The sequence below is a fragment of the Amphibalanus amphitrite genome, unplaced genomic scaffold (assembly GCF_019059575.1).
Source record: "Amphibalanus amphitrite isolate SeventyFive unplaced genomic scaffold, NRLGWU_Aamphi_draft 002230F_arrow, whole genome shotgun sequence".
In the NCBI taxonomy this organism is placed as follows: Eukaryota; Metazoa; Arthropoda; class Thecostraca; order Balanomorpha; family Balanidae; genus Amphibalanus; species Amphibalanus amphitrite.
The window spans coordinates 2051-29452 of record NW_024883720.1 but is presented as its reverse complement, the minus strand read 5'-3'; the positions used below and the strand labels follow the sequence as shown (position 1 = coordinate 29452).

Below are 27402 nucleotides of genomic sequence, written 5' to 3'. Positions count from 1 at the left end.
AGTTCTACCGTGCACCAAATGTTTTATGTGTATCTGCACACAAAGAAGTCACTGACACCCTGACTGGCCTACTGAGTGAATACCTATAATAAAAGACTTGTTACCTTTTTGAATGGTACAAAAACGTTCTCCAATATACATGCTCATATATTTGAAACTCTTACAATATATACACAAAGCAAACACAGATACATCTAATTAAAATGTCTGAAACAAACTCCTGCTCTAAAAAAAAAACTTTATCGGAGCATAACACGAATAGAATTCGTGTCCTAACGCCTCCAATTGTACACGTATACGCCGTACCTTTCGCAGTGGCGATAGCAGCATTATGCATGCCACCGACATCCAATTTCTGCACCAGACACTTCAAGAACGGCTTGCATGGGCCGTTCGCAGAGCTGGAGTTTAACAGCATGGATTGAAGGCTCAGATGACAGGAAATACACAATGAAATAAAAAGTTCAGCATACGACGCACCCACATCATCGAACCTCTTGGTTTCTTGGAACCACTCGCACGGTTTCAGCACCAGGTGCCTGCGCCACTCAACAGCGACGGAGCGACGGACGACCGAGAATTCAGCATTTTCTACTAGCCTGCAGACAAATAACCAAAAGTCTTACAATTATCACTAGTCCAGAGTCCGACACTGATTCTAGCGGTCCCGACTAGCACTTGGAGTTCGGACAACTGGGAGTCGCACGGCCCTTTCTAATCTCCGATCGATAGAAAGCTTCACAGTCCCGACTAGTCTGTATCTGAAGTTTGACACTGAGTTCCGCAGTCTGACCAGTCTGGGGTCTGATTGGTCGCGCACCGACAAGCACTGAGGAGCGTCCGATTCCGCTGGAGGTCGTTTGGTGCTGTTACGGTCCACTTAGACAGCAAAAGTCATCACGGGGTCGATCCGACGCAAACTAATTACACCCGAAAGTTACTCGTGCTCAAACAGACGGTCAAACGCGAAACGGCGACACTCAGATCCCGGTGTAGATTAGACACGAGTCCAGAAATTTGCTAGATAGCACTGATTTGGGCTCGGAGCCGCATCGTGTCTACAGCTGTAGCATCTCTGTCCGGTGGGAAGTCTAGCTAAGTCGCTGGGCTAAGCCAGATGTCTGGAACGCCGCCTAAGCGTGCGTGGTATCGCATGTCTCCGTCGGATGTCGCGATCTCGAGGTCCGATTACGTCCCGACTCGGACGACTTGTGTGGAGCGGCGACGGTGCCAGTCGATCAGAGCACTGTCACTGGCACGTCGCCGATCATTGTCCTGGGGAGGGAGACGGGTGTCAGGTGGCACAAGTGTCGGATGAGGGGTGTCTGGTAGCGCACGTCCGCCAGACCACCAGGCAAGGTGGGGTGAGCTGAGGGGAGGTGTAGGGCAGGGGAGGGGAGGGTGGTAACAAGGCTGACTCATCCCCATCGTGCCGGTATTAGTGTGGATGAGCACTGAGCCTGCCTAACAATATATTTACATGGAAATGGGGCGCTGATTACATTGCGTCAGAGGCAGCGATACGGATAATGTGTTACGAGCAAGACAAAAAGATATTTCAAAGACATAACAAGAATAAACCTACCATTGTGTAAGCTTTAAACTTTTTAATAGGAATATTTTTCACGGAACCTTTCGTATTCAGCATATTGCAAATACATTGTATTTGTATTTCATTGAAAAATTAAGCAGCGGCGGAAACGCCAACACCCTGAAACGGGATCTGTTATTATGGTTTCGTCACCACGACTAAGCCGATGTAAAGGCTTAGTGATTCACTCCAACTATTGACCTTGAATGACGTAGTTTAGAGGCTCAAACCTGTGCAAACAAGGTGCAGTGTTCCAGCCAGTTTGATTGTTCGTACAATGCGAGTGAGATTAACAGCGAGACAGCAGAAGACTGCTATTTTTACTCAGCATGAAAATATTTTGTGAAGTGACCAGTCAAATATAAATGCAGGTGTCTATGTGCAAAGTGCTTGGAGGCATACAAGGTGCGAGCCATGCTCGGCCATGTAACCATGATCAAGCATTTTCATCGGTTAGCACCGTTAACTCCTAATCAGCCAAATAAAACCATAAACCATATCACCGTTCTGCTCAAGAGCTACATGGACATAAAATCGTATTAGCATAATTATTCTGAGGTTGAAAATGCATTCTAAGAATTCGATTCCACTTTCTGACTCCAGCCAAAAGTAGGTAGGGTAGACCGGGGCAAGTCGCCCCGCCGAGGTAAAACGCCTCACCGATGTTTCTCGGAACTGGCAAGGATCTGGGGAAATATTCTCTCTTCTATAAAACGTGCACTATATGATCATTATATGACCAGACTGGAAAGAAATTGTGATGACTGCTTAGGGAGATATAGCCAAAAATGTGTTTTGGGAGCGATTTTTATGTTTTGTTGTCAGGTTATGCATCATGGCGTTCTTTTATGGTCCACATCAGGTTAACGACTTTTATGTATTTTGAACAACTATTATCTAACGCTTATAATGCCGGGTTGGTTCGTGTTAAATTATGTCTTGCTGGAGTGCAAGGCGTTGTTTTCTGACCGAACTACGTGATGGGGTAAAACGCCCCAGTAGGTCGCGGGGCAAAAAGCCCCATGGGGCGTTTTGCCTCATGTGTTGTTCGTACTACCCATTTCCTAATGTTCGGTAGCTGGCAAACAGTAAGTTTCTATGCATTTATGTGTAGTTTTCTCAGCAACCGGGTGGCAAAGGAAGTATTTGGTTGACAGTTGCATGGCAATAATTTATTATTTGGCCTTATGAGGCAGGTGAAAAACCTGCTCATACAATAGTGTCATAGCTGAACACCTGATAGGATGGAAGGTGCTAACTTCAGTGCCGTGCCTCCCAAGGTCTAACGGACCTCTCACATAAGATTTGGTCAACTAGCATGTTTAATCTTTAATCTAGAGTATGGGGCTTCTTGCCCCGGGCCGTGGGGCGTTTTGCCCTGGGGTTGGGGCAAAATGCCCCATTTGCAGTTGCTTCACAAATCACTTCCTAGCTTGGAGTCCGATCATGAGTGAATGAATTTGAGGGGTGGAATTTAAAGTAAAATGTCCAAAGAACGCATTGAGCACAAATTTGGCCTTCCAGGTGATGTAGGACAAAAGTTATGTAGCAAAATAAATTATCTGGGGCGTCTTGCCCCAGGCTACCCTATGCATATCATCAATGCTCTCGAACAATGTAGACTATATCACAAATAGCCTGCAGCTGTTGCGAAGTGCAGGTGCCGCAGCTTTCATCCAGTGCTCCACAGAGGTGCGTGCCGGTGCAGAGCCAGATGCACACCTAGCCTACCACATGCGGACAAACGAAATTATCTGCCTCACGTTTTTCCGAACGAAATGGACTTGCTGGAGCTCCGTGCCGTACCATTCTTTAGAATTCCGCCGCCAGGGCCGGAATCGGCGCCACTGTCGCTGATGTTGAGAACGCTGCCGTATTTGTCTGTGACGGTGCGCCGCGTGCTGGCGCCACCGTCGGAGAGGAGGTTGTCCATGGAGCCGGTCCGATGACGGAGGTTGGAGCGCGACAGCGTCTGCACCAGCTCGTGCTGCAGCTGGGTGGTCACCTCCTCGAACTTGCTGCCGTTGGAGTCTTCGGCTGTCGAGGGAGGGGAGGGCGTCAGACGGCCAGGGCGTCAGACGGCCGTTAGAAGGGAGCAATAACGGACGATAGGCGGAATTTCGACAAAATTTAACAGACATGGAACCGGAGTTAAACGGACGTTAGACGAAGACCAGAGAACCTTAATCGTTCAATCAGTGGAGTCATTGACTCAGTGGAATCAGTGGTTCAATCAGTGGATTCAACCAGAGGACTTTAACCCGCGCCCGGCTAGGGTTCCTGGATTTCCACGCCCTGCTGGGGGGGGGGGGTGTTTGAACACCCCCCCCCTTGTAACTCGGCTCCTGGGCCACGTAGCGATACGCGGAAGGCGGCGTTCGAAAGAGCGTCAAAAATAATGACGAAATCACTTCGGTCATTTTTTTGGTCAGGTCAAAGGTCAGGTCACCAGAGGTCATTGAAGGCAAAATTTCGCCGATTTCCAGGTCGAATGTCGAAAATTTCCAAGAAGCCAATGCATAACTCGGGAACCAATAGAGCTACAGCGCCGCGGAAAAGCGCATTCGATAGCCCTATTAACACCCTTTCTGAGTAATTCTCTCAGATTTGACCTAACGTCAACGGTTTTGCCTGCAGGGGGCAAAAACTGCAAAAATAGCCGATTTTTTCGGAAACAGTTTTTCTGCAATAACTTTTAACCCAAGCCCTGTACGAGCTTACTTTTACCGGCATCGTGTTCCTCTCGTCAAGACGCATCGAATGAACTATAACTTGACCTTGAAAGTTCAACTTGAAAATTTGACCTCAGGTCAAGGTCATGACCTGACCGGAAAGGGTCATGTTGCATATCAGTCGATCCGTATCGTCGAGCTGAACACATCTAAGGCGTTTTCATCGCTCTAGCATGCCTCTATCAAAAGTTATTTGCGAAAAACTGTTGATACCATTCGTGACCTAAGATGACCTCAGGGCATAAACAAGGGTCACGGACACCATTTTCATGTTCAGTGTGTCTAAACCACTTGTAATTCGGTGTTTGGGAGTGTTTATAATGTCTTTCGTCCAAAAGAGGCGCATTTCTATTTTCTCCCATTGACTTATAATGGGGAGGTCGCAAAATTGACCTGACCTTAGGTCATCGATATCAAAATTCTGAGATACACATTTTGTACATGCTATTGCTCTTAGCAATCGCTGAAAGTTTCAAAACGATCGGTCACTCGGTGTAGCTATGACAGACATTGAAACTTTTTATGAGGTGAGGTCACTTCAAGTGACCTGGTGACCTGACCTTGAATGACCTTGGTCTGAAATTTTCACAACATGTGTAGAATTGATGTATAATAAGGTGTACCAAAAACGGCGGCGCTCCGCGCCGCCGTTTTTGAGATATTCGCGAAAAACCACAAGGGGGGGTGTTCAAACACCCCCCCAGCAGGGCGCGGGTTAATAGTTCAATCAGGCAGTCAATGGAGATGGGCATTCGTTATAAGGGTCTTACACGAACGTTAGAATCATCGGCGTTAGACAATAGACGGACAAAGATATGCTAAAAATGGGCGTTGGCGAGACGGTGAGGATGTGTTCGAAATCGTAAGTACTTTATACGATAGTGTTAAACGAGAGGCAGGCACACAGAAGTTAACACTGAACATGTGCGTAAGGCGGTCGTCAGGCTGACATTACGCAAATGTTAGCATTCTTGACATGGTTCAATGACGTGTGGACATTACATATCTCGCATACATCGCATGTGTGCAGGTTCAGACAGAGAGCTGAATCTACCTATCTCCTGTAGATTAATTGCCATACAATGGCAGATCACATAAAAAGTCTTATCACAGTTAGTTATCAGTTTTGCAAAATGACAGCACAATACTGTCTTTTCAAATCAAGCACAAACTTTTACGCAGTATGTCACATTCCCCGGGCATGATTCGGCGGGGCGGATATGCGAAATGTAACGGCCTTCTCATCTTCACCGTGTAGATGGACAGATACTACAAGCTTTTCGTATTAAGCTTGACAAGCCTTTTCCGCATGCCAAAGTTAGAGAAAAACGCACAAACACGCTGACGGAACAGAGCTAAGTCCAGCCAGAGCGCTGTTGAATAAAACATCACAGCGTATCTGCAGTAGCCGAGAATCCCGCTTTCAAAATAGAGAAACATCCCTGGAAAGCCTTACTTAGCCTCGTCTCTACGACGAATTTAGCCTCGTCTGCATTTACACATCACGTAAATAGCTCAGACTACCGGCGTCTCCCGTCAATTCTCACCTCCTTTCTGGCTGCCGAGGAACTGCAGACGGGACGGAGCCGGCCGGCTGTCCCCGTACGAGCCAATCGACACGAGCACGTCCCGTTTTCGCGGCGCTCCGTCGAAGTAGGTAGGAGGAGGCTTGGGCGCGGCCGGCGGCGGGTGCTCCAGAGTAAAGGAGTCCAATGATTCCGTCTCTACGCCCGCCTGAGTTCGGCTGGAGTTCGCGCCGTTGTGGATTCCGTTTGAGATGGACGGTGTGAGCGGAGTGGCTGCCTTCGCCGGCTGTTGGTATGTCGGGTGAGAGAGAATACAGGTCAGACATTGGTCAGTTGGGGCTTAGGTGGATCGTGCAATGTGCATTGTGCATTGTGCAAGAATTGAAGGGATATTTGAGCCTAAAAAATAATGCAGTGATATGAATGATAATATAAATGTATGCCTAGCTGTTTAGTGCCCTGGCGTAGCTTTTCCTCTCCGTTGGTAACCTTACGAAGCCCTTATTCCATTTTTCTTGAACTAATTTTCACGGGAGTAGGCAATCATGCTAATGCCATGATGGGCACCGGAACCAAGTCTGTTTTCGTATATGACACTCGATTAATGCCAAGGGACATCCTGTCATTCATCGATATCGACTTTTTAGCCACTATGGAATATTAATCACATACTTTATCATCATATAAAAATGCTTCTTTGGAAATATAGTTCTCGCGATGCTACATAACATTGATTGAATGTTAATGTTCGTAGAGTGTAAGAGCGAACACCGTAATGAGCTGCTCCATTTAGAGGTTCCGTACAGTAGATATGTTACAGGCAAAGTGAAAACTCGGGCATTTTGCAAAATGCCTAGGCAATTTGCAAAATGCCTGACCGGCTGGGCATTTTGCAAAATGCCCAGGCAATTTGCAAAATGCCTGACCGGCCAGGCATTTTGCAAAATGCCTAGGCAGTTTGCAAACTGCCTGGCCCACCAGGCATTTTGCAAACTGCCTGAAATTATTTTCTCAGGCAGTTTGCAAAATGCCTGACATCGAACTCACACCAGCGACGATGCGTAAGCATTATTGTAAATGCCGCTTACAGGGGCTAATCACAAGCGATACGCACCAAGTGGGAGGACACACAGTGAGACATTCTCCGGGTAGCGCTGCCGAGTTCAGGGTCACTGAGCCCCAGGCAGCGGCCCGACCGCCGCGCCGGCTGCCGGGCGCCCGGCGCGGTTTTATCGGTAAACACGCGTTAAAGGGACCCTCCCACCTTCAAAAAAGTTTATGAATTGTCATTAAAGTGATGTCGCTCGGTTCAGAAAGAGCGAAAACGAATATCTACCAAATTTCATCGAAAAATGCTCACCGGTTTTCAAGATATTAGACTTTTACTTTTGTTTACTTTTTGGGATCTCCGCTGTTCCTAGCGACTTTATTTAAAAGTGCGGCATTTGTTGCGCGCAACGCAGCATATACCACCGCGTGCTACAAAACGTTTTAGTCAAACGTTTAAAAATCGTTAGATATCTGCGCTGACGTCACACATTCAGAGGGGTATTCCTATGCATTAGCCCCTCTGAATCAAAATGCTACAATTTTGAAATTCAATATTTCCGATTTAAGGCATTTCTCGATGTTGTGAGTGCCGAAACCGGTAATTGTGAGCCAGGGACCCCATTTTGGCTATCTCAACTCAAATCTAATGTTAAGGTGGGAGGGTCCCTTTAAAGGGACCCTCCCACCTTAACATTAGGTTTGAGTTGAGATAGTCAAAATGGGGTCCCTGGCTCACAATTACCTGTTTCGGCACTAACAACATCCAATCGGAAATATTGAATTTCAAAATTGCAGCATTTTGATTCAGAGGGGCTAATGCATAGGAATATCCCTCTGAATGTGTGACGTCAGCGCAGAAATCTAACGATTTTTAAATGTTTGACTAATGCGTTTTGTAGCACGCGGTGGTATATGCTGCTTTGCGCGCAACAAATGCCGCACTATCAAATAAAGTCGCTAGGAACCGCTAGGAACAGCGGAGGTCCCAAAAAGTAAACAATCGTAAAAGTCTAATATCTTGAAAACCAGTGAATATTTTTCGATGAAATTTGGTATATATTCGTTTTCGCTCTTTCTGAACCGAGCGACATCACTTTCTTGCCAATTCATTAACTTTTTTGAAGGTGGGAGGGTCCCTTTAAACATGGTAATGTTTCTAAGAGCCTTGATGACTCTGGAAATACTTTGGGTAGATCTGATCAGAAAAGAATGTTCTTTCGATGTATGGTAGTTTGATTGGCGGGCCACACGCCTACATTATCAATGCATTGTGACTGTGTAAAGATGAACATGTCCGTTGAATGTAAAACTTGTTATTTCTAAGCGTCTTTTTATTATAAAGGTGTGCACGTGGGTCGTGGATGACCAAAAACTTGCTTTTCTGGAAAAGCCACATGTTCTTTTAGTCTATGGAATGTATCTCGTCGCATTCCAATGCATTGTTTATAAATGCTGTTTTTCCTGAAATGTACCAAAAATGGCTGATTTCTCAAGATATAGACTATTTCTTTCCACGTGACACGTGATTAACAAAAATGCTTATTGGATACGATGTATCTGTTCTATCGATCGAGCTGGCAACCCCGTGTCACTGCGGCCCTCTGTTGCCGTGATGTAAGTAAGCACGGGAAGCAAAGAATGTCGGGTCAATATTCGGCCGGTCGCCGCGTTTTTCCGCGCCCATGTTTTTTTTCTGTGCCCTGCTCCGCGCCCCATCACAGCATTCGTACACACGCACGGCTACAACTCCGTATACGAAAAGTATAGGGAGACGTTGGCTCAATCTACACAGTCCATTCAGTAGTGGCTCCATCTCGACGGAAGTGGCGGAAGACGTGGGTATATTCGTAAATATTGAATGTGCTTGGGGCTCAGGCACATGGGAACGACGTGGTCAACGCCTGTGGTAAACAAAAACGGTAAAATAAATCAATCACAACTCAGGCATTTTGCAAAATGCCTGACCCGCCAGGCATTTTGTAAACTGCCTAGGCAGTTTGCAAAATGCCTGGTGGGTCAGGCAGTTTGCAAATTGCCTAGGCATTTCGCAAAATGCCTGGCCGGTCAGGCATTTTGCAAATTGCCTGGGCATTTTGCAAAATGCCTAGCCGGTCAGGCATTTTGCAAATTGCCTAGGCATTTTGCAAAATGCCCGAGTTTTCACTTTGCCTGTAACAGATATAAACTTACGAATATCGAGCATTACCAATTTGAAACGTGGTATTTTCAAGTTAGATTTACGCGTCCCTTTGTTAGAGTGACTCGATTTTCGAGCCGACACGCTTTACTCTGACGAGGGTCATCACTCAGCAGGCTAAACTTGTTATGTTTACTTTTTTTCTAATGCACTAGCACATTGTGTTCTTACAACGTTTTGAAAAACATTCAGCACGAACAGTGAACCAAAAATGCATTATCATGCACGTTTTTGCATTATACATACATACGTTTGTATATGCGGTTACACATACGTTTACATACGTTTATACATACGTTTATACACATACATAGATTGTAAAATGTATGGGCCAAGTAAGACCGACTAAGCTGGTAAAGAGAAAAATGCGTCGAGCCAAGAAATAGAAACAGTAGTGTCAGTTGGCTATAGTACCACTCAAGATGTCAATAATTATATCGATAGAAGAGTAGACAGATAATCGATATGAGCAGCAAACAAACACAAAAAGGAAAGCAATAAAGCGGATGGACAGACAGATAAGTGGACAGAAAGAGAAGCTGAAGGGTCCTTGCCTGTTGCGTCTGTGCCAGCTTAGCCAGAGTCGGCGTTGAGTAGATGGTAATACTGTCCCTGGCTCTGCCATTCTCCTGCCATAAACCAGACACGTTCATACACAGACACCCATGCCACCGATCGGCCATCGATGTAGATCACGCGCTTATTTGATAAATAGCAGCCCTCCATATCCCATTTACAGCCGTGGTGTCATCTTCCCTGCCCAGAGGCGAGGCAAGTGCCGCCGCATTTGGCGAAATGTCCGCACCAGATATTGGGAGCGCAGTGCATGGCGAGTACAATCACCCATTATGGAAATGAACGATGCCGGTATTCGGACGCGGCCGGATACCACTGTCATCAGACATTCGCTCCGTCAGCATTGTTTATCTGGTGCGGCCATTTTCGGAGGTGACGTTGTCATGACAAACGGTCTCTGATAGACATACGCCGAACACGATACGGGAGAAGGAGGACGCCTCCGCTGCTGCCGGGGAACGGTGATTGGGTGAGAGGGGTGGCGGGGAGGGGTAATCAGACGACTTCAGTGAGGAGCTCGGAAGGATTGGACGTGACCCGATCACCGCCACTCCACTGAAGCGACGCGGGAGCGACTAACTCTCTTTGGGAGCGAGCTGTCCAGCTAAGGCCACTTCCCCAACTGATCGAATCAGTGTCAACGAAATCAGCAGAAAATTGTAGCGGGTTGTTGCGTGTGGCCAGATTCAACAGGAAAAACTCGAAACACATCATCAAGCGTTTCTTACTCAGGCATCGCATTACGTCCCTCAAGGAAAGCTTTCGCGAGCAGCGCTTGACCACCCAAGGGCATCGACGTCAATGCGCCCACGCTTTGACCAGAGACCGCTCAGCATATATGCCGCTAATGGCTCCTTTGTGAGAGGGCCATACAGGGAGCAAACATGGACCGACCGATAGTCAGCATGCGTGTATAGCGCTCACGCCACGGCACGGCGATCGTCAGTCTGGGTGGTGTTTCACCTGCGGTAATGCCAGGAGTTTGTGTAACGCAACGTGCCGTGTTAGCGAGTTAATTGACGCCGGTTGTGGAGTTGATGGTTGTTGTGTGTTGGTTGTGAACACGACACTAGCTGATCAAGGTGGCAGTCAAAGGAAAATGCTAACTTGATATAGGTTCCTAATGGATCTGCTAACACGCGATTCCCGGTGAACTGTAATGCTAGTTTAATGGGGCCAGTTAAATCACAGTTAACATTTAACTCTTTCAAATTACCTAACTAAAACAATAAAAAGAGATCATTTCACGTTGACGAGCGAAAGTTCATAGGCAATGTGTGTGTGTGTCTGTAAATGAGTGTTGTGAACTCGCAGTGCCGGCAGACAGGGGAAAGTGGTGCGCGCGCAGTCGACTGTGCTTCCTCACAGCTGTCGGCGTGGACTGCCGGGGGCGCATATCGCGTCAACGACTTCAATGGAGACACTATCCGGTGGGTGGTGGGCACTGGGCGGTGGGACGGGGAAGGCGGACAGCGGACTGTGGACGGTGAACGGTGGACGGTGGACGGTGGACGGTGGATGGAGGATGGTGGACGGTGGACGGTTAACGGTGAACGGTGGACGGTGGATGGTGGATGGAGGATGGTGAACGGTGGACGGTGAACGGTGAACGGTGGACGGTGGACGGTGGGCGGTGGGACCGCTGGCGAACTGGTAACAGCGGCATTGGAGACTGGGCACTGGGCAGCGGCGGCGGTGGTGGCGATATACGTCGGACAGGTATTTTGAAGGGAGGACAGATAATGGACGAAGAACAAAATAAAAATCAGACGGGTGTGCATTGTCGGCTTTGACACAGCTAATATTTTGAGTTTGTTGCAAATGGGCAGCCGTTACAATGCCCCACTTCCACTATCTTATTGCAAAGGCGACACATCGCATAATGCGGAATAACAAATGATTGACTTTGAACATGTGTGTACCCATGCATAACCCATGCGTGTCCCTTTGTACAAATGACACAGGCACCTCAAGGCAATCATACATCATCCACTCACACTTTCCCCTTAAATTTACACACCCATGCAGACGATAACGTACCGGGGGTGGCGGGGGCGGCGGCGGTACACTCTGCTTCATCTGGCGCCCTTCAGATCGACTTTCGATGATGACCTCCCGCTCAGCCAGCGACGGCATGGGCTTCGGCACGTTCACAGGCTTGGAGCGCTTCAGACCGTTGGATGGAGCGGTCGAGTGCAGCGGCGGGCCGCAGCCCTGCCGCTCCTGGGAACAGAAAATAGATCAGAGAGCGCCCAAGAGAATAGGACATGATCTTGAAAAAAAAATCAGTCAGAGAGCAGAGCAGAAAGCAGATAAGAGAAGAGACATTTCCGTTCTTGCATAGGCAACTCAGTAGTCGGCTCTCGCTCTTTATAGGATCTTGGTAGTCAGCTGCGAGAGCTAAGGAGTCCAGGGGCGGATCCAAGGGGGGGGGTCACATGGGTCATGGCCCCCCCCTTGAGGCCCGGGGGCCCAAAGACCTGCCAGGGGCACCACCGGCCTATCAGGGGTATCACAGTCCTGACAGGGGCACCACAGGACCGCCAGGGGCACCACAGGCCTAGCAGGGACACCACGGGCCTGGTGCCCCTGGGCCCTGACAGGACTGTAACGCCCCTGACAAGCCTGAAGTGTCCCCGGCAGGCACGTGGTGCCCCTGACAGGCCTGAGGCGCCCCTGCAAGGCCGGTGGTGCCCCTGGCAGGCCTGTGGTGTCCATGGTAGGCCTGTGGTGCCCTTGCTAGGCCTCTGGTGCCCCTGACAGGCTTGTAATGCCCCTGGAAGGACTGTGGTGCCCCTGGGCCCTGACAAGCCTGAGGTGCCCCTGACAGGCCAGTGGTGCCCTTGCTAGGCCTGTGGTGCCCCTGGCAGGCCTCTGGTGCCCCTGACAGGCTTGCGGTGCCCTTGGAAGGACTGTGGTGTCCCAGGGCCCTGACAAGCCTGAGGTGCCCCTGACAGGCCCGTGGTGCCCTTGTTAGGCCTGTGGTGCCCCTGGCAGGCCTCTGGTGCCCTTGCTAGGCCGCTGGTGCCCCTGGCAGGCCTCTGGTGCCCCTGCGCCCGGAGAGGACTGGTGCCCCTGAAAAGTCTGAAGTGCCCCTCGGCAGGCCCGTGGTGCCCCTGACAGGCCCAAGGTGCCCCTGCAAGGCCGGTGGTGCCCCTGGCAGCCCTCTGGTGCCCCTGGCAGGCCTGTGGTGCCCCTGGCAGGTCTGTGGCGCCCCTGGCAGACCTGTGTTGACTGGTGCCCCTGCTAGGTCGCTGGTGCCCCTCACAGACCTGTGGTGCCCCTGGGCCTTGACAAGCCTGAGATGCCTGGCTATGACAGGCTCGTGGTGCCCCTGATAGACCAGTGGTGCCCCTGCTAGGCCGCTGGTGCCCCTCACAGGCCTGCGGTGCCCCTGGAAGGACTGTGGTGCCCCTGCCCCTAGGGGTGCTCATGGGCCCAACAGGCCCGTTGTGCCCCTGACAGGCCTGTAGTGTCCTTGCTAGGCCTGTGGTGCCCCTGCTTCCTGGCGGGCCTGTGGCGCCCCTACAAGGCCGTAGGTGCCCCTGACAGGTTTGTGGTGTCCCTGGAAGGACTTTGGTGCCCCTGACAAGCCTGAAGTGTCAAGGACAGACCCTTTAGACGCCAGTGTCAAGTTCGTCGGACTGACAACGATTTGCTTACCTGATAACGTTCCTGGTAAGTACTCACTACTCAGCGTCCACAACATATACATATACACATAGCACATTCATATATACTTGCTTACAATTGGTAAATGTGGTTGTGGCTAAGAGTTAAGATACTGACTAAAAATAAAAAAAAAATAAAAATAAAAAAACTGAAAATGGGGGCACCACCAAAATGAAGTGGACGAAATCCGTTGAGTTTTTAATTTTGGGTATAGGTAGGGGCACCACTTCGATTCATGACCCTCCCCTTGGAGTTTTCCTGGATCCGCCCCTGAATGAGTCTAGTGAAAGGGAAGCGTGTCAAATGAAAAGGTAGATAACAGGACAAGATTTGACCTTGGTGGTTATGACTTAACCCGCGCCCCGTAGGGGGGGGGCCGAAACGGCCCCTCCCTGTCCTTTTCGGTCGATATCTCCTAAACCGCTTCAGATATCGCCACCAAACTTTCAAGACCCCTCCGGGCATCAATTTTACACATTGTGACCAAAAATTTTTCCAGAGGCTATGATAGGTTGGCCACAAATGACGTCAGAATGACGTCATGTTCTGTCATTTTCGACCGAAAAAAGACCTTCGCGAGAAGACCTGTCAGGCCTACAGCTTTGAAGATACAGAAAAATGATCAAGAAATAAAAGATGTAGAATTGACAGGGCTACAAAACTGCTATCTCGGATTTTTGAAATTTTTTAGTTTTGAACCCCAAAAATCAAAAAAACATTTTTTTGGATATATTAGCCAAAAAATCCAAAAAGTTTTTTGAGTTTCAAAAAAACCGGAATATATGTGATAGCCTTTACCGTCTTCTATCTACATACCGAATTTCAGATCGATACCTCGTTTTTTGGCCAAGTTATAGCGAAAAAACTGTTCAAAATTGATGACGTCAAATTTTCAAACTCAATTTTTGGGAGTTCTAGACCTCGTAGAGCAAAACAAAGACCACCATTAGACTCCCCGTGACGAGCTGCATCGAATCGATACCCATTTTATGCAAAAATATCAACTTTGAAATTTGACCTTATTTGACCTGACCTTGACCTGACCTTCACCAAAACGTGACCTAGGCTGGCCCCAAAGGCTGCCTAACCCACATAATCGCATTTGTCATGTAAAATGGACCATAAAACATGTATCACACGACACTTTCATATTGTGACCCCGGTGACCTGACCTCGCTGTGACCTGACCTGGTATCAGTGACCTCAGATAGCAAAGTATGTGTTTGACGAACAATGCACCATCGATGGTTTTCAATAAATTACCAATTAACTCGATTTCACAACACATTTTTGAAATGCCTGTGAACGGTGGAAATCTGACCTTTGACCTGACCTGTGACGTCATCGGTTTGACCTAGGTCAATGAAATTTGGTCAAAAGGTAGTTCCCGGGTGGGGCTATCGAACGCCGTTTGAATTTTGAAAATCGGCCGGTAACTTTCCGAGATCTTAGGGGGGGGGCCGAAACGGCCCCCCCCCCTACGGGTGGTAGGGTCCGCCGGTAGCCCTACGGGGCGCGGGTTAATGTTTCTGCTGGCGTCCGTTGTGGTTTCGTGGGGATTTGATATATCAATGATTGTAATAAAATTGCAGAAAACGGGAGACATTAATGTCTCTTCGATGGTAATCACAGATTAAATTCAATTAAAATGGATAATTAATGACTATTATGTGCCTTATCGGCAAGGTTTATGCCAAGAAATGACAAAGCAAACAGAGCTTTAGAAACCACCAATAAGATGCTTGCCAAAGCCTTGGCACATCACCAAGTCAACAATGCCCTAATCAACAACAACTCAAACAATTTCACCCAATAATCGAGTAGCAAACGAAAGTGGTTATAGTTCTATCACCTTCAGCAGTTACATGGCACTGTTCTCTGACTCCAGTCTACCAACTAATATCTCTGAGCCTGTGATAAATGAAAGGGATAAAGACAGCCACGCCAGAACCACCTGTTCAGAATCCGTTTCGGTACCACGATGGAAAATCGCCACACGTGCCGCCACAGAGAATGTCAGCACAACTGTTACACTGTCGGCTGGCTTCTCACTGTTTTCTATGCACAGACGGCACCAAGTTTCACCTCCCAGGGAGCCGTCAAGAAGCAGCCAGCAGATGCCTGCCAAGCTTGTCGACGGTAGCGTCGCTTTGAGCAGCGACAATGGCATAATGAATATTTATGCGAAGCCCCAGTTTAATTATGTTGTGCGTTGCCGTAACAGAGATTGTGTGTAATCCAGAGACTGTCCACAGCTGCGCATCTTCAAAGGAATCCCGAGACCGGGAAATGAGCTTGAGTCAGTTGTTTGATCGGATGATTATGACACAAACCTGTGGCCGGTTATCTATCGATCATTGAGAGGAAAAACGAGAAACTCGCATTAACCCTCGCCGGCCGAGGGGGGGGGGGCGGGTGCCGCCCCCCCCATAGGGTTTTTTCGCGATAGCTCCAAACACGCTGGCGATAGAGAGCTGAAACTTGGCATACCTGACCTTTGATCCAAGCCGGATCTTTTGACACCAACCGCATTTTTGGGTCAGGTCAGGTCACTGACCTATGACGTCATAAGTGAACCTCTGCACGGTCTTCAGATGTCGCAACTTCGCAACGCCCTCACTGCCAGAGGAGATGTCACAGGGAAATGAAACTTGCAGGATCTAGTATCCATTATGAGTCTCACACTTTGTATATCTCGGATTTTTCCTAAAGGTCATATGAGGTCAGGTCATTTTCGTGACCTCACCATTATAAGTCAATGGGGAAAAATTCAAACTGCTATTCTGGCGCCGGGAACGATCTCCAACTATCTCAAGCACACAGAATCGTGATTTGATGCACTCCTTGCAAGGTTAGATGCGTCACTTTTGCAATGTTGGCCTTGCGTGACGTCATTTATGACGTCATCAAGGTCATATTCGTTTTTCGTCCATAACTCTTGATCAAATTGAGCTAGCGAGTCGGGAAAGCCACCAATGGACTCAGGAAGACCTGCCGAATCGAATGATATGCGACATGACCTCTTTCGACCTACTTCATGACCTTAGGGTGCTGACCTGACCTTGACCTGAGGTCAACAGCCCAAGTTGACCTGACCCGAACAAAAAGTACATCATTCGACGCGCCTGAGCGAGGCGAACACGATGCTGCCAAAATCGCGGCTCTGCGGCCGTTTTTTGCGAAGTTATTCACCAAAAACTGAACCGTACCCTGGGGCACTTGACCTGACCTCAGAGGTCACCGGTTGACCTAGGACCTTAAAATCGGGTACCAATCTCTGCGTCTCGTAACGGTGCACACGCTCGTTTTTTTCCGCGACGCGCTAGCTCCACCAGGGGCGAAACGGCGAGGGGGGGGTCGTACCCGCCCCCCCCCCCCTCGGCTGGCGCGTATGTATAAAACCAATAGGTCCGGCGAGGGTTAAATGTAGGCAGTTGCAGTAGTTATTACAGGATTATAGCTGACCAATCACGATAGATGAGATTCAAAGGGTGGAATACAAATGTTTCACGTTATAGCTGGCGTTATAGCTGGCACGTAGCTCAAGAGAAACGCTCGCCGTCGGCGCTGATGTGCCGTGACAGGGTCTGTGTCTGTACCTGCACACCGTGACTACCCGTGACTCTCCTTCGACGTTCCGTGACGCTCTCGTGACTCCGACTTTCACATTGTCACGATGTCCATAACAACAGTTCAATCAGCGGCACTGCTGAACGTCTGCGGTCCGCGGTCGCCAGCTTCGGAGACATTCCTAACCAGCTCCTGTGGCTGTGCACGTGGATAACCTTGAGAGCGGTGGTGGGCTGCTATCAGCCAAAACCCACAGAATTACTGACAGGTGACGCGACTTCTGGTTCCGACGTCAGTAATGTCAGTCGGTAGGATTAGTGTGCATGCCAGAAGCTACATAAGTTATTGTCAGGCGCGGATACAAGGGGGGGCCATGGGGGCCATGGCCCCCCCCCTTGGCCGATTTTTTTCAAAAATAAAATAAAAAGTTAAAAAGTTAAAAAGCTGAAAAGGGGGCCTCCTGAAAATAAAGTGGCCGAAATCCGATGAGTTTTTTTTAACCTACCCACTTAGTTATTTCTTAGAAGACTAGCTGAGAAGACTTCTTTGTTAGAAGATTGGTAAAGCTTTTCATAACTTGGAGGTCTCTTATACTCACAGAGATGACCACTTTTACAGGGCCTCCTAACCTGCACAGAGGGCCTCCAAGCCTGCACAGATGTTGAGATGTTGCCTGAACAGCTAGATAAGCTCAATAAACGCAGTTTTTTTTGGGGGGGGCCCAACAAGTGGGAAGATGGGGCCTCCAACAGGTGGGATTATGGGGGGGGGCCTCCTGGTTTCTAATAGCCCCTCCCTTGGAGATTTTCTGGATCCGCCCCTGGTTATTGTTGCTCTAATCAAGTGAATAGTCTATCTAAGGAGGCTTGAAATGATCTCACGCATGTCAAAGTGTTTTTATTTTAGGCAGAATAAATCATTTCAAGCCTCCTTATATTAATCATAACCATGTCATCCATCCTCGCCCACATAAAAGAATAGTCTATCTTCTTCTATGCACAACTTGTTCTACAAATAATATCTAGGTCTCTCCATGTGACCTTGATGCTGTCATATATTCGCACAGGTAATCACTTCCGGTCTTAATTTGCAGCCAAGCCCGCGGACCGAACCTGTCGGCGTTTCGTTTGATCCTCCGCGGCTGTAGGGTGTGAACCACTCACTCATTTACTTCGCAGCCCGTCCCAGCAGGTAACAGCGTCTAATCTGACCTTGTTAGCCCGCTGCGAGATAGGCGGCCCGTCATATGGCCAGTCAGAAACACCCAGTGCACCCTGCCCCCCTTCCTGCGACCGAGTCCAGCACACAGGGTTATCAGAGATCAGCTGATGTAATCTGTATCGGCCACATAGTGCCAGCTAATGACTTCTCAGCGGGCAGGGACGCCGATACGCCTATCGTCTGCAATCTGCCCACAAATGGTGTGCGTAGTTAAAGAGAAATTAATGAATTGAGGTGTGGTCAGGAGTCACTGGTAGAATTGGCTCTAAATTATTATTTGTTAAGCAAAATGTATGACAGAACAAACCTAATTGGAGACGTGGAGGATAAATAAAGAAGGGTCAATATTAACTTGTTGAGGCTTTTCTTTGAGCACTTCGTGCGATATTTATTCAAAGGCAATGGCAAATATCTGCATAGCAATGTAAAAAAAGTCATTTAGTAGGTAAAATAACTGCCAAAGGAAATTTCGGGCTTCATAAATTGTCAGTGGCAACGTAGTCGAGCTTACGTATTTAAATGATTAGACCTACTTGCGCCAGTTTCAGTTCCGAATGGCTGAGGGTGTTTCCAGTGTTTGGCAACGCTAACAGAGTGCAAAGTTCAGACCATTTTCAGTTCACCGCTGTAAGAATGGCACACTCCTGCATGTGCAACGGCGGATGTTGCAGCTCCAGTTAACACCACCGCAGATAGTTGGAGAATTCATAACCGCAGCGCAGCGTAATACTGCAGATTACCTAACTGTGGGTACGTGTCTGATGTCAAAGGGTGCATATGAATGGCGATTGCGAAGCTCCTTTACGCCAGCTTTCAATAAAGTGGTCCGTAATGGCATTGTTATGAACTCCTGGCTGTGACTAGTGAATGCCAGCAAAGTATAGGCAACCTACTTTATAGATCATTGTTACAGTGTAAAATGTACTTTTTTTTTATCTGCGTTCTCCATATTTCCTGAAGTTACATTTCGTTATTCTGAAAAGGCACGTTTGAGCCATACGAAGAACGTTTCGTAATGCATTGGATTATCGTGGGTGCTCCAAATGCGATTTCTGCTGCGTGCATCCGATAGAGAAGAGTGGTTGCACAAAAGATGCCGTTAGCTTTCAACAGGTCGCAAATCTGAATGGAAACGTTTGACAGAAATAATTTCGTGCTGTGCTTTTTGCAGTTGTCCTTTCCGCAAATAAATGAAATCACTGGCAATTGAAGTACCAGGGGGCACTCCTGGTCACCTGATCATGGGTGGCGCCCGGCAGAGGTGCAAAAACCTGCCAACTCGCCAACCAGAGTATGTGCCAGAGATAGCACTTTTAGCCCATGAAACGTGACAGATTGCGGTCAAGTAGACACCAATTAGCGTGTCAGGTTCTATATTCCATATAAACTGCGAATAGTAAGATAGGTAGCTACTACGGGGCTCCACTTTTATTCATTTGTTATTTTGCAGTAAGTTTACTTTTTGCAGTAAATTAGCTGTGGATTATAATCGTAACGGCTGCGTCATAACTGTACGCATTTACGGGGGGGCCTAGAGTTCTGCACGGCTGCAATTTTCCACAGCCTAGCCGCCCCGCAGCCGTGGCTCCACAGCCACAGCCGCCCACAGCCGTGGCAAACTGTGGGCAGCCAGCCGTCAGCCGGCCGTGGATACTTTCAATGAAATGCAACCAAATAGTATATAATAAGTTGTTTTTAGTTGAAACATATAGCCAAAAGCACATTGCAATCGGCTATAGATTCTCAAGCTCATGAAGCATCATAGGTTAAGTGGTTGTGTATCTGGCTTTAGGCCGAAGGCCTGAAGCCTGATGCGCAACGCATGCCTATTGCCTACACAAGCCCTTGCAAGGGGTTAAGAAAGATGGGTAGGTACCTAGGTACCTACAACAACAGAAACAATAAACAACGAACCAGAATAGAAGCACTAGCAGTGTAGACATCTAATGCCAAATCCTGAAGCATGGTTGTGGGACAGAACAACAGACCATGATGCTTTTCATTATCAATGTTAGGTATGGAAAATGAAACTCAAGTTGATGGACTGTCAAACAGAGATTGTCTAGTCAAAACTCTTGCTTCTTTCTTACCTTGCATATTTTCTGGGGTGTGATATGCCAGACTTGAAGCAGCCTTCTGGGCAAGTCTCAAACTAATTTGATATGCAAGGCATCAAAACACTAGTGAGCATCCAAGAAAGAAAAACATTCTTCTATTTTGATTTTTCCAAATAATGATCTTCGCTCAAATCCCCCAAGGACGTGCGAGCCACAATTACCTCTTTTAATCAAAAATTTTACTTGAGTTTTTAATGACGTCAATAGCAAAGAAGTGGCAATAAATTGTTTTGTGTCACTATAAACAGCCATAAAAATTATAATTAATAAATAATAATGCTACGTAGTCAAAAACTTGCTTTCAAATAAAGAGTAAGTATCAAATTTATACATTTTCAGAAGAAGACGTCATTTTATTAGTAAAGTCAACAGCTCGCGTAAGAAATATTGTGTTCAGGGTTTTCACCGTCATGTGAATTACGTGTTCAGGGTTTTCACCATCATGTGAATTAACCGTAAGTAAGGTTCATGTTCACTTATAATCTAATTCCATTGGCTTATTTGATCAGCATTTTCTGTTAGCGGTCACTCACACACCAGTTAGAACATAAAGCGCCAGTTTTATATTATGTAATTGGACTTGCCGAAAATCCAGAAATACATCTAAGAGTTATGTTAGATAATATTTTATGAAGCCTTTACCTGCCTTTACCTAGGCGTGATTTCTTTTTCTATTACCTGAAAGAATTATTGAACGCTCATCTTCAATAGCTGTAAGGTGCTCTCCTAATGACCAGGTGAGATTGATTTGAGAGGGATGTGACAATGCAACATGCTGCATTTTCTGAAACTGTCAAGCTCTTGATGATGAAGGAACAATTGGTACCTATAATTAGTATTCTGTACCAGAGTGCAAACTCCCCTACAACAAATGGTAAAACCATTACAGGTTTTCAAAGGCTTCACCACTTTCAATGTTGCTGGGCATCCTTTGCATGAATTTTACAGGCTAGACTGCTTATCAGAATGTGAGATTAAGGATTTAAAATTTTATATTGGAGTACTTAAGATTGAGCTTGAAATCTCACAGCCGTGGCCACAGCCGTAGCCGTGTTCTTGGAGATATTTGCAGCCGCCCCGGCCCACAGCCGTGGGGCTGCAGCCAGCCGCGGCTGCAGCCGGCCGGTGCAGACCTCTACCGGGGGGGCTGCAAAAAGCCGGCGGATTCTGTCACGCGGCGGCTGTCTCCATTGTAAATCCCCATTGCCTGGCCGTGGAGTTGGCGAGGGGCCGGCGGATTGTCACGCCGGCTGTGACAGTTTGTGACAGTGTGTTTTGAGTGTCTTAGCCGGGCTGGGGAGGTGAGGTGAGGCAGTATGGGATCCAACAGCATTACTACGGCTGCGCGGGCAAGATGTGCGGGCTGTTTGTATGCCCCCAGCACAAGATGTATGCTGTGGATAGTAATATTTATAGTTCAATCAGTCTTGAAGCATGTGGACCAGGATGGCATGATGTAAGACGAGGAATAGCCCATAACAGAGCCTTGAGGTGAGATTCAGCTAAAACTGTCAGCATACAAATTCTCAGTCAGAAAATTTGGCATAAGTGTATATGGGAATCCAATTTCAGCTGTCTACCCTGCTGTCAAAATTGAAATAGATGAAAATGTATTTAGGATGCATTTCATTTTTATTTGAATCATATCAATGAAATATTTTAGATTAAGGTTGGCATCACATTTTGTGTGCAAAACCTTGGGGGCGGGGAATTAATATAATGTTGGGCAGCTCAAATGCTGCCCCTCCGTCAACCTTCAGGTTATGTTTGCATAATAACCTGCTTTTGTTTGTGCCGGAGCCTACATGTTAAACATAATCCAAGTTTGTCTAATAATTTTCAGTACCTATCAAAAATGTACTTACCTTCTTTAAACTAGGCCATAGCTTTGACCATACCTGGCATCTAGTTAGAAACTTGACAATGTTTTTGGTTTGCGGCATATAGGTGTGTGAGTTCGCTCCGTCTCGGGGAATACGTCGTTGTACTCGCGGAGCAATGCCGCCCACTGCTCCGTCGGTGCGCTGGCCGGCGCCGCCCGCTGCTCAGCTGGCTCTGGTGCTCCGGACCGCGCCGCCCGCTGCTCCGCTGGCCCTGGGGCGCCGGTCCGCGCTGCCCGCTGCTCCGCTGGCGCGCCGAGCGCCGCCGTCTGCCGCCCGGATAGCAGGCCGAGCGCCGCCGTCTGCCTCTCCACCGGCGAGCCGAGCGCCGCCGTCTGCCGCTCCACCGGCGGGCCGAGCGCCGCCGTCTGCCGCTCCACCGGCGGGCCGAGCGCCGCCGTCTGCCGCTCCACCGGCGGGCCGAACGCCGCCGTCTGCCGCTCGGATAGCGGGCCGAGCGCCGCCGTCTGCCGCTCCACCGGCGGGCCGAGCGCCGCCGTCTGCCGCTCGGCTGGCCGTGTGATTGTCCGCCGCGCCGATACCGCTGCCGTGATGTCCTGAGGAATGTTCCACTTCTGTTCGGGGTAGTCCTCTGGAATGATGCCGAGGCGCTGCGTCGTCTTCCACGACAGGATCAGACGCTTGACTCCAGGAATGATGTGGACCTGCTCGTTGACTTCGATGTCTCCCATCCTGATTGTGACCTCCACCTTGCCTATGGAGTCACAGGATCGGCCGTCGACCACCATCGGACGCACTGTTGAAGGTGTCATGCGACCACGGCCGAACGTCTCTGCAAACTCAGGGCCGGCCAGGCTGATGTCGGCTCCAGTGTCTGGAAGAGCTCGCAACTTCCCGCGCCTGGTACCGAACACGTCCACTGCAACCGTCGGCGCCGATCTGTGCTGAACACCGTTCACCGTCACCATATTCAGCTGAGTACAGTCGTCTTCACAGGCGCTCTCACCGACGGATACCGCATTGGCCCTTCTCGGCCCCAGTCTCCTGTCGCACATACGGCCCCAATGGCCGTATTCACCGCAGCGAAAACACTCGCTGTCAATGGCGGGGCAGCTGTTCTCTCCCCGGCATCGCCCGCGGCCGCAGCGGCGACAGGCCTCGCCCGGGCGATCACGTGACTGCCGGTCGGCAGCGGGCCGGGCCGCACGGGGAGGGGCGGGCTGTGCCCGACGCCGGTCCACCGGCCCAGTCCAAACGCGGTCAGTGACGTCACGGTCCGGCCGCCGACCTCGACCGACCGTGCCCGCGGGCGGCACCACCGACCGGCCACGCCGCGCAGCCGCCACGCCCGGGCCAACGCTGCCGTCCGCGATCTGAAGGGCGTCGCGCGCCGCACACTCCTCTGACCGACAAATGTTTATCGCCTCGTCCAGAGTCAGACTTTGGATGGCACACAAACGCCTGATGACATCCGCATCACGGATACCCACTACAATTCGATCGCGAATAAGGCTGTCTCTGCACCGATCACAATATCCACAGTCCCTGCTCAAGTCTCTGAGACACGTCACATAGTCGTCGAATGTCTCGCCGTCCTGTTGGATTCTCAGGTTGAATGCTCGCCTTTGCATCACCTGGCTGACTTGTCCTATAGCGTGTCGCTCCAGATTCTCGATGATTTTGCTGACGTTCTCGCCGTCTGACCTTGACAGCCCCATATTCTCGACGATATGGACGGTGTCGTCCGAGAGGCAGGATCGCAGCATCGCCAACTGCACCGCCTTGGGCTGTGCGGTCAGGCCAGAAAGTGTGACGAAGTCGGTCCATCGCGTTTTCCACGTCTTGAAGGCGGCTCCTCTGTCCACAGAGAGGTCGAGTTTATCAGGTTGTGTCAATCGACTTAACCACTGCGCTGGTAAGGCAACCACAGCACCGTGCTCACTCTCATCGTCACTAGCGGCCGGGCCCCCGCCGGGGTTCTCGTCGGGCTGCGCCATGTGTGAGTTCGCTCCGTCTCTCGTACTCGTCCGCGCTCCGTCTGCACAAACGCACTCGCTCGTGTCTAGCCGCGTACTGTTTATTGGCGCAGTGACCGGTCAGATGCTCGCTACCGGCCTGCCACCTAGCGGACACACGCAGAGCTATTAGTTAACACTCTCACAATAGGCACTTACCCATTTTGATGCTTTCCATTGTGTAGGGTGCTGTGTACCAGGCTGTGTGTCATTTCTGCCTCTAAACCAACTTAATCTTATTCATCTTAAGTGAATTATCATAATAGTTAGCCTTATAAAAGTACTATAATTGATGCACACCTACTTACTGCATTTGTATAATCACAGTCCGAAGGCAGGTGTTTTAAGGGTTTCAATGTTTGAATATTGTTGAGAAAAGAACAGTAGAAATAAATGTCAGGTCTCAAGGTGCTCAATAAGAGTGCCTAATCATTGGAACCTGTCCTAAAATATGTTAAAATTCCAGAAATGATCAATATTTCAGAGATCAGGGAAAAGTAACATCCAGTCATCTCAATGTAAACTTTCAGCTGACATCACCTGGTTGATGGAAGCTGCGTGACAGATTCCGTGTGCCACTGGCAAAGTATGTGACACCTGAAGAGGTTTTTGCACCTCTGGGTGGCGGAGTAGTTCGAAAATAAGTAACAAGAATCGTGTACTCGTATAGGTATAGGGTCTTTGGAATACGTTTAACTAACGAACATCTAATCGCGCTGCCTTATAATAGCCGTTTTCACGCCGGCCGGTGCAGATTTGGTGAGAATTAGGTGCATTCGCCAGATAGTCCGTCGTGAAAACGGCTAATGAAAAGCATATGTGGTATTCAGCATCTATAAGCAGGTAAAATATAAAAAAATCAAATACATTATTTCAAGTTACAGCTAAATTTCAATAAACACTTTCGGAAAGTCTTCCAGGTGCCTAACTCACTCCAATCCAATGATTGTACTGTTGTTGCTTGTTGTTGCTGCTGCCATGGTATTGGTCATCTAACAGACTCTTTTAAAATACGCTTAAAAGTAATTCAGAAATACTAAAGTATAACCCGTGTTTATAAATTCTAAAAACTAAATAAACAATTAAATTAAGTCAAAAAATCAGCTGAATTAAAAGGAAGTTTGTTTTTATTGTCCATTTCACAGCATTGTCAACAGACTTTGTAACGGACATAAAAAATGCATGAATGGGTGCAAAAAAACATATGCGCACGTATAAATAAGCAGTAACTTAGCACGCGCAGTGGAAGGGTTGCGAGTACTACGCCCCGCGCCACGCCGCCGCGGCGGCAGGATGTTTGACTTTACACCGCTATTACTAGAAAAGTTGTGAACCGATTTTCTTACTTTTTGCACGAGAAGATCCGCAATTCAATTCTGGACAGGTAGCCGAAATTTCACATTGATATTATGCTTGCGGCGCGAGTTATTGGCGAAAAACAGGAGGGGTGGACGAAATCCCCCCCCCCCTTCCACTGCGCGTGTTAATGTCATACATTCTAAGTACGAGTGGTTTCTTGCAGCCCGCCCCCACGCTTCACCCCCACCAAAAAAGCTTCAGCCTCGACCCAGCTCAATTTATGCCCCAGTCGCGCAGTCGGCACTTACCTCCCAGGTGCGCAGACTCGGGATCGGTCCCCGAACCATGGTGACGGCCCTCAAAGTTCACCAAAACACTGCGATCAACTCTGACAGACCCCACGCTGCGTGGTCGCTAGTTCTCGTTCGCTGCGATGCCTCGCGATGCACCGCACGATATCTCTCGGTATTTTGCAATGCGTCCGTTCAACAACAGGCACACCTGAGCGTTGCTCACTCCCCGTGCTCGCTCCGCTCTCGCTCCCCGCTCCCGCTCCCGCTCCTCGCTCCTCGCTCCGTGCTCGTCGCTCCTCGCTCGTGCAGCCCTCGCGCGTGCCGTGCCCGTGCGCTACTGATCGCCGGTCGCGCGGCGGATACAGCTGCTCGCCCTCCACTGACGGTCGCACTCCACCTGGCCCACCGGTAAAAGTGCCGGCACTCGCGGGGGCGGCGCGACGCGCTGATAGCCCCCGGCGTCACGCTTTGGGCACACGCTCGCTCACTCACTCACAAGTGGAGCACTTTCTGTTGATTACCGAAAACCAGTCGCGTCACAAGCCGTCACGAGGATTGCCGCGGAGGTGGTGCGAGGATTGGTGCCGTTCGCCGAGCGATGAACGTCACACTAATGCGTCACACAGCGATACCCTGCGAGGTATCAGGGGCAAAGGTCACCGATGTCAACAATGGTCGATGTGCAGCTGACGGTTCGCTCGGCTGTCGGACACGTGAGAACCCACCACCACCACACAGAGACGGCGTTTTCGTGGCCGCTCCGGACGACGGCACTCCTCTGACCGACCGGACGCACGAGGACACCCGAGAGAGTGCCCGGCGTCACGGCGTGACCTGATGACCTTTACAGGGGATTACTTGTTCGCTATGCCGCGGTCTGGCTCGCCTGGTCGGTCGAGTGACGTCTCACCGCCTCGCCTCGTCTCGCCTTGCCTCTCCTCCCCGTCCCTCCCCGTCCCGACCCGTCTCGATCGCTCTTGGCCCTGACTCGGGTCGGTGCAGTGCCAGCCCGCCGTATCCCCGCTACAAAAACTTCTCCCCGTGCGTGTTTAGGATACGAAGTTTGAGGAGACGGTACCGGCAGGAGACACCGTCGCGGCGGCAGCGCGAGAGAACCCAGCGGCCCGGAGCGCTTCCCACGGGAACTCATTAAGCGGCTCCAGCCGTCCAGATGGTAGCGGAAGCTAATGGTTTCTAGTCAGCGGATGGGTTAGTCAGGTGCTCATAGGTAAGTATGTCAGGCACGCTACTTTTCCGGTGAGCGCTGCGGATAATTGTTATTGATTGCCGGTGTTTTCTCTTCCATGGCTCGTTTCCGTTTTTAATTTAATTTCATGTGTGAATCATTAATGTCATTCGTTCCTCTATGAAACTATAGGCAACCACGCGATAGATGTGTGCGTGCCTATAGCGAGATGCAGGCGTTTGTTCTTTGCCTTTGCGTGCCTGAAACTGTACACCAGCCGGAACGCTACGAAAACAAAATCCAACTGTGCAACGGAGCACCCGAAAACACCCAAGATCCATACCCGTCGAGCTAATTCGCCCGGCAACGTGACCCACACAAAGAAACGGCGCCTTTATTTGCCAGGCACTATTGGCGCTGTCCGACCTGACACGAACGGCTCAGTCGTGAGTTTCATCGCCCGAGGGTACATCGAAGAGGGAGGTATATCCGCCTGGGGCCGGGTCCACTGCGGAC

General features: G+C 49.3%; 1 protein-coding gene across 5 annotated transcripts; it reads right to left on the bottom strand.

The window, feature by feature from the left end:
• Positions 1-340: 340 nt before the first annotated feature.
• Positions 341-26494, bottom strand: LOC122376666 (formin-like protein 18). Of its 5 annotated transcripts, XM_043356570.1 has the most exons (7): positions 25716-26002; positions 11713-11895; positions 9651-9725; positions 5871-6135; positions 3546-3628; positions 3355-3510; positions 341-1275 (listed from the first exon to the last, which is right to left on the bottom strand). In XM_043356570.1, exons 1-7 carry the CDS (start codon positions 25752-25754, stop codon positions 1189-1191), a joined length of 888 nt encoding a protein of 295 aa, XP_043212505.1. In that variant the 5' UTR covers positions 25755-26002; the 3' UTR covers positions 341-1188. The 5 variants fall into 5 exon arrangements, with proteins under 5 accessions (XP_043212505.1, XP_043212507.1, XP_043212506.1 ...); XM_043356572.1 differs by having other exon boundaries at positions 3398-3628; positions 25716-26494; XM_043356571.1 differs by having other exon boundaries at positions 3355-3628; positions 25716-26076.
• Positions 26495-27402: the final 908 nt, after the last annotated feature.

Excerpts from the sequence above, each read along its gene's own strand:
- LOC122376666 (XM_043356570.1), bottom strand. The coding sequence starts at position 25,754 with ATGGTTCGGGGACCGATCCCGAGTCTGCGCACCTGGGAG. Across the intron at positions 9,726-11,712 it reads CGCCGCCCCCGCCACCCCCG|GAGAATGGCAGAGCCAGGGA; the intron begins GTACGTTATCGT and ends GGTTTATGGCAG. Across the intron at positions 1,276-3,354 it reads TCCATTTCGTTCGGAAAAAC|GACAATGATCGGCGACGTGC; the intron begins GTGAGGCAGATA and ends CTCCCTCCCCAG.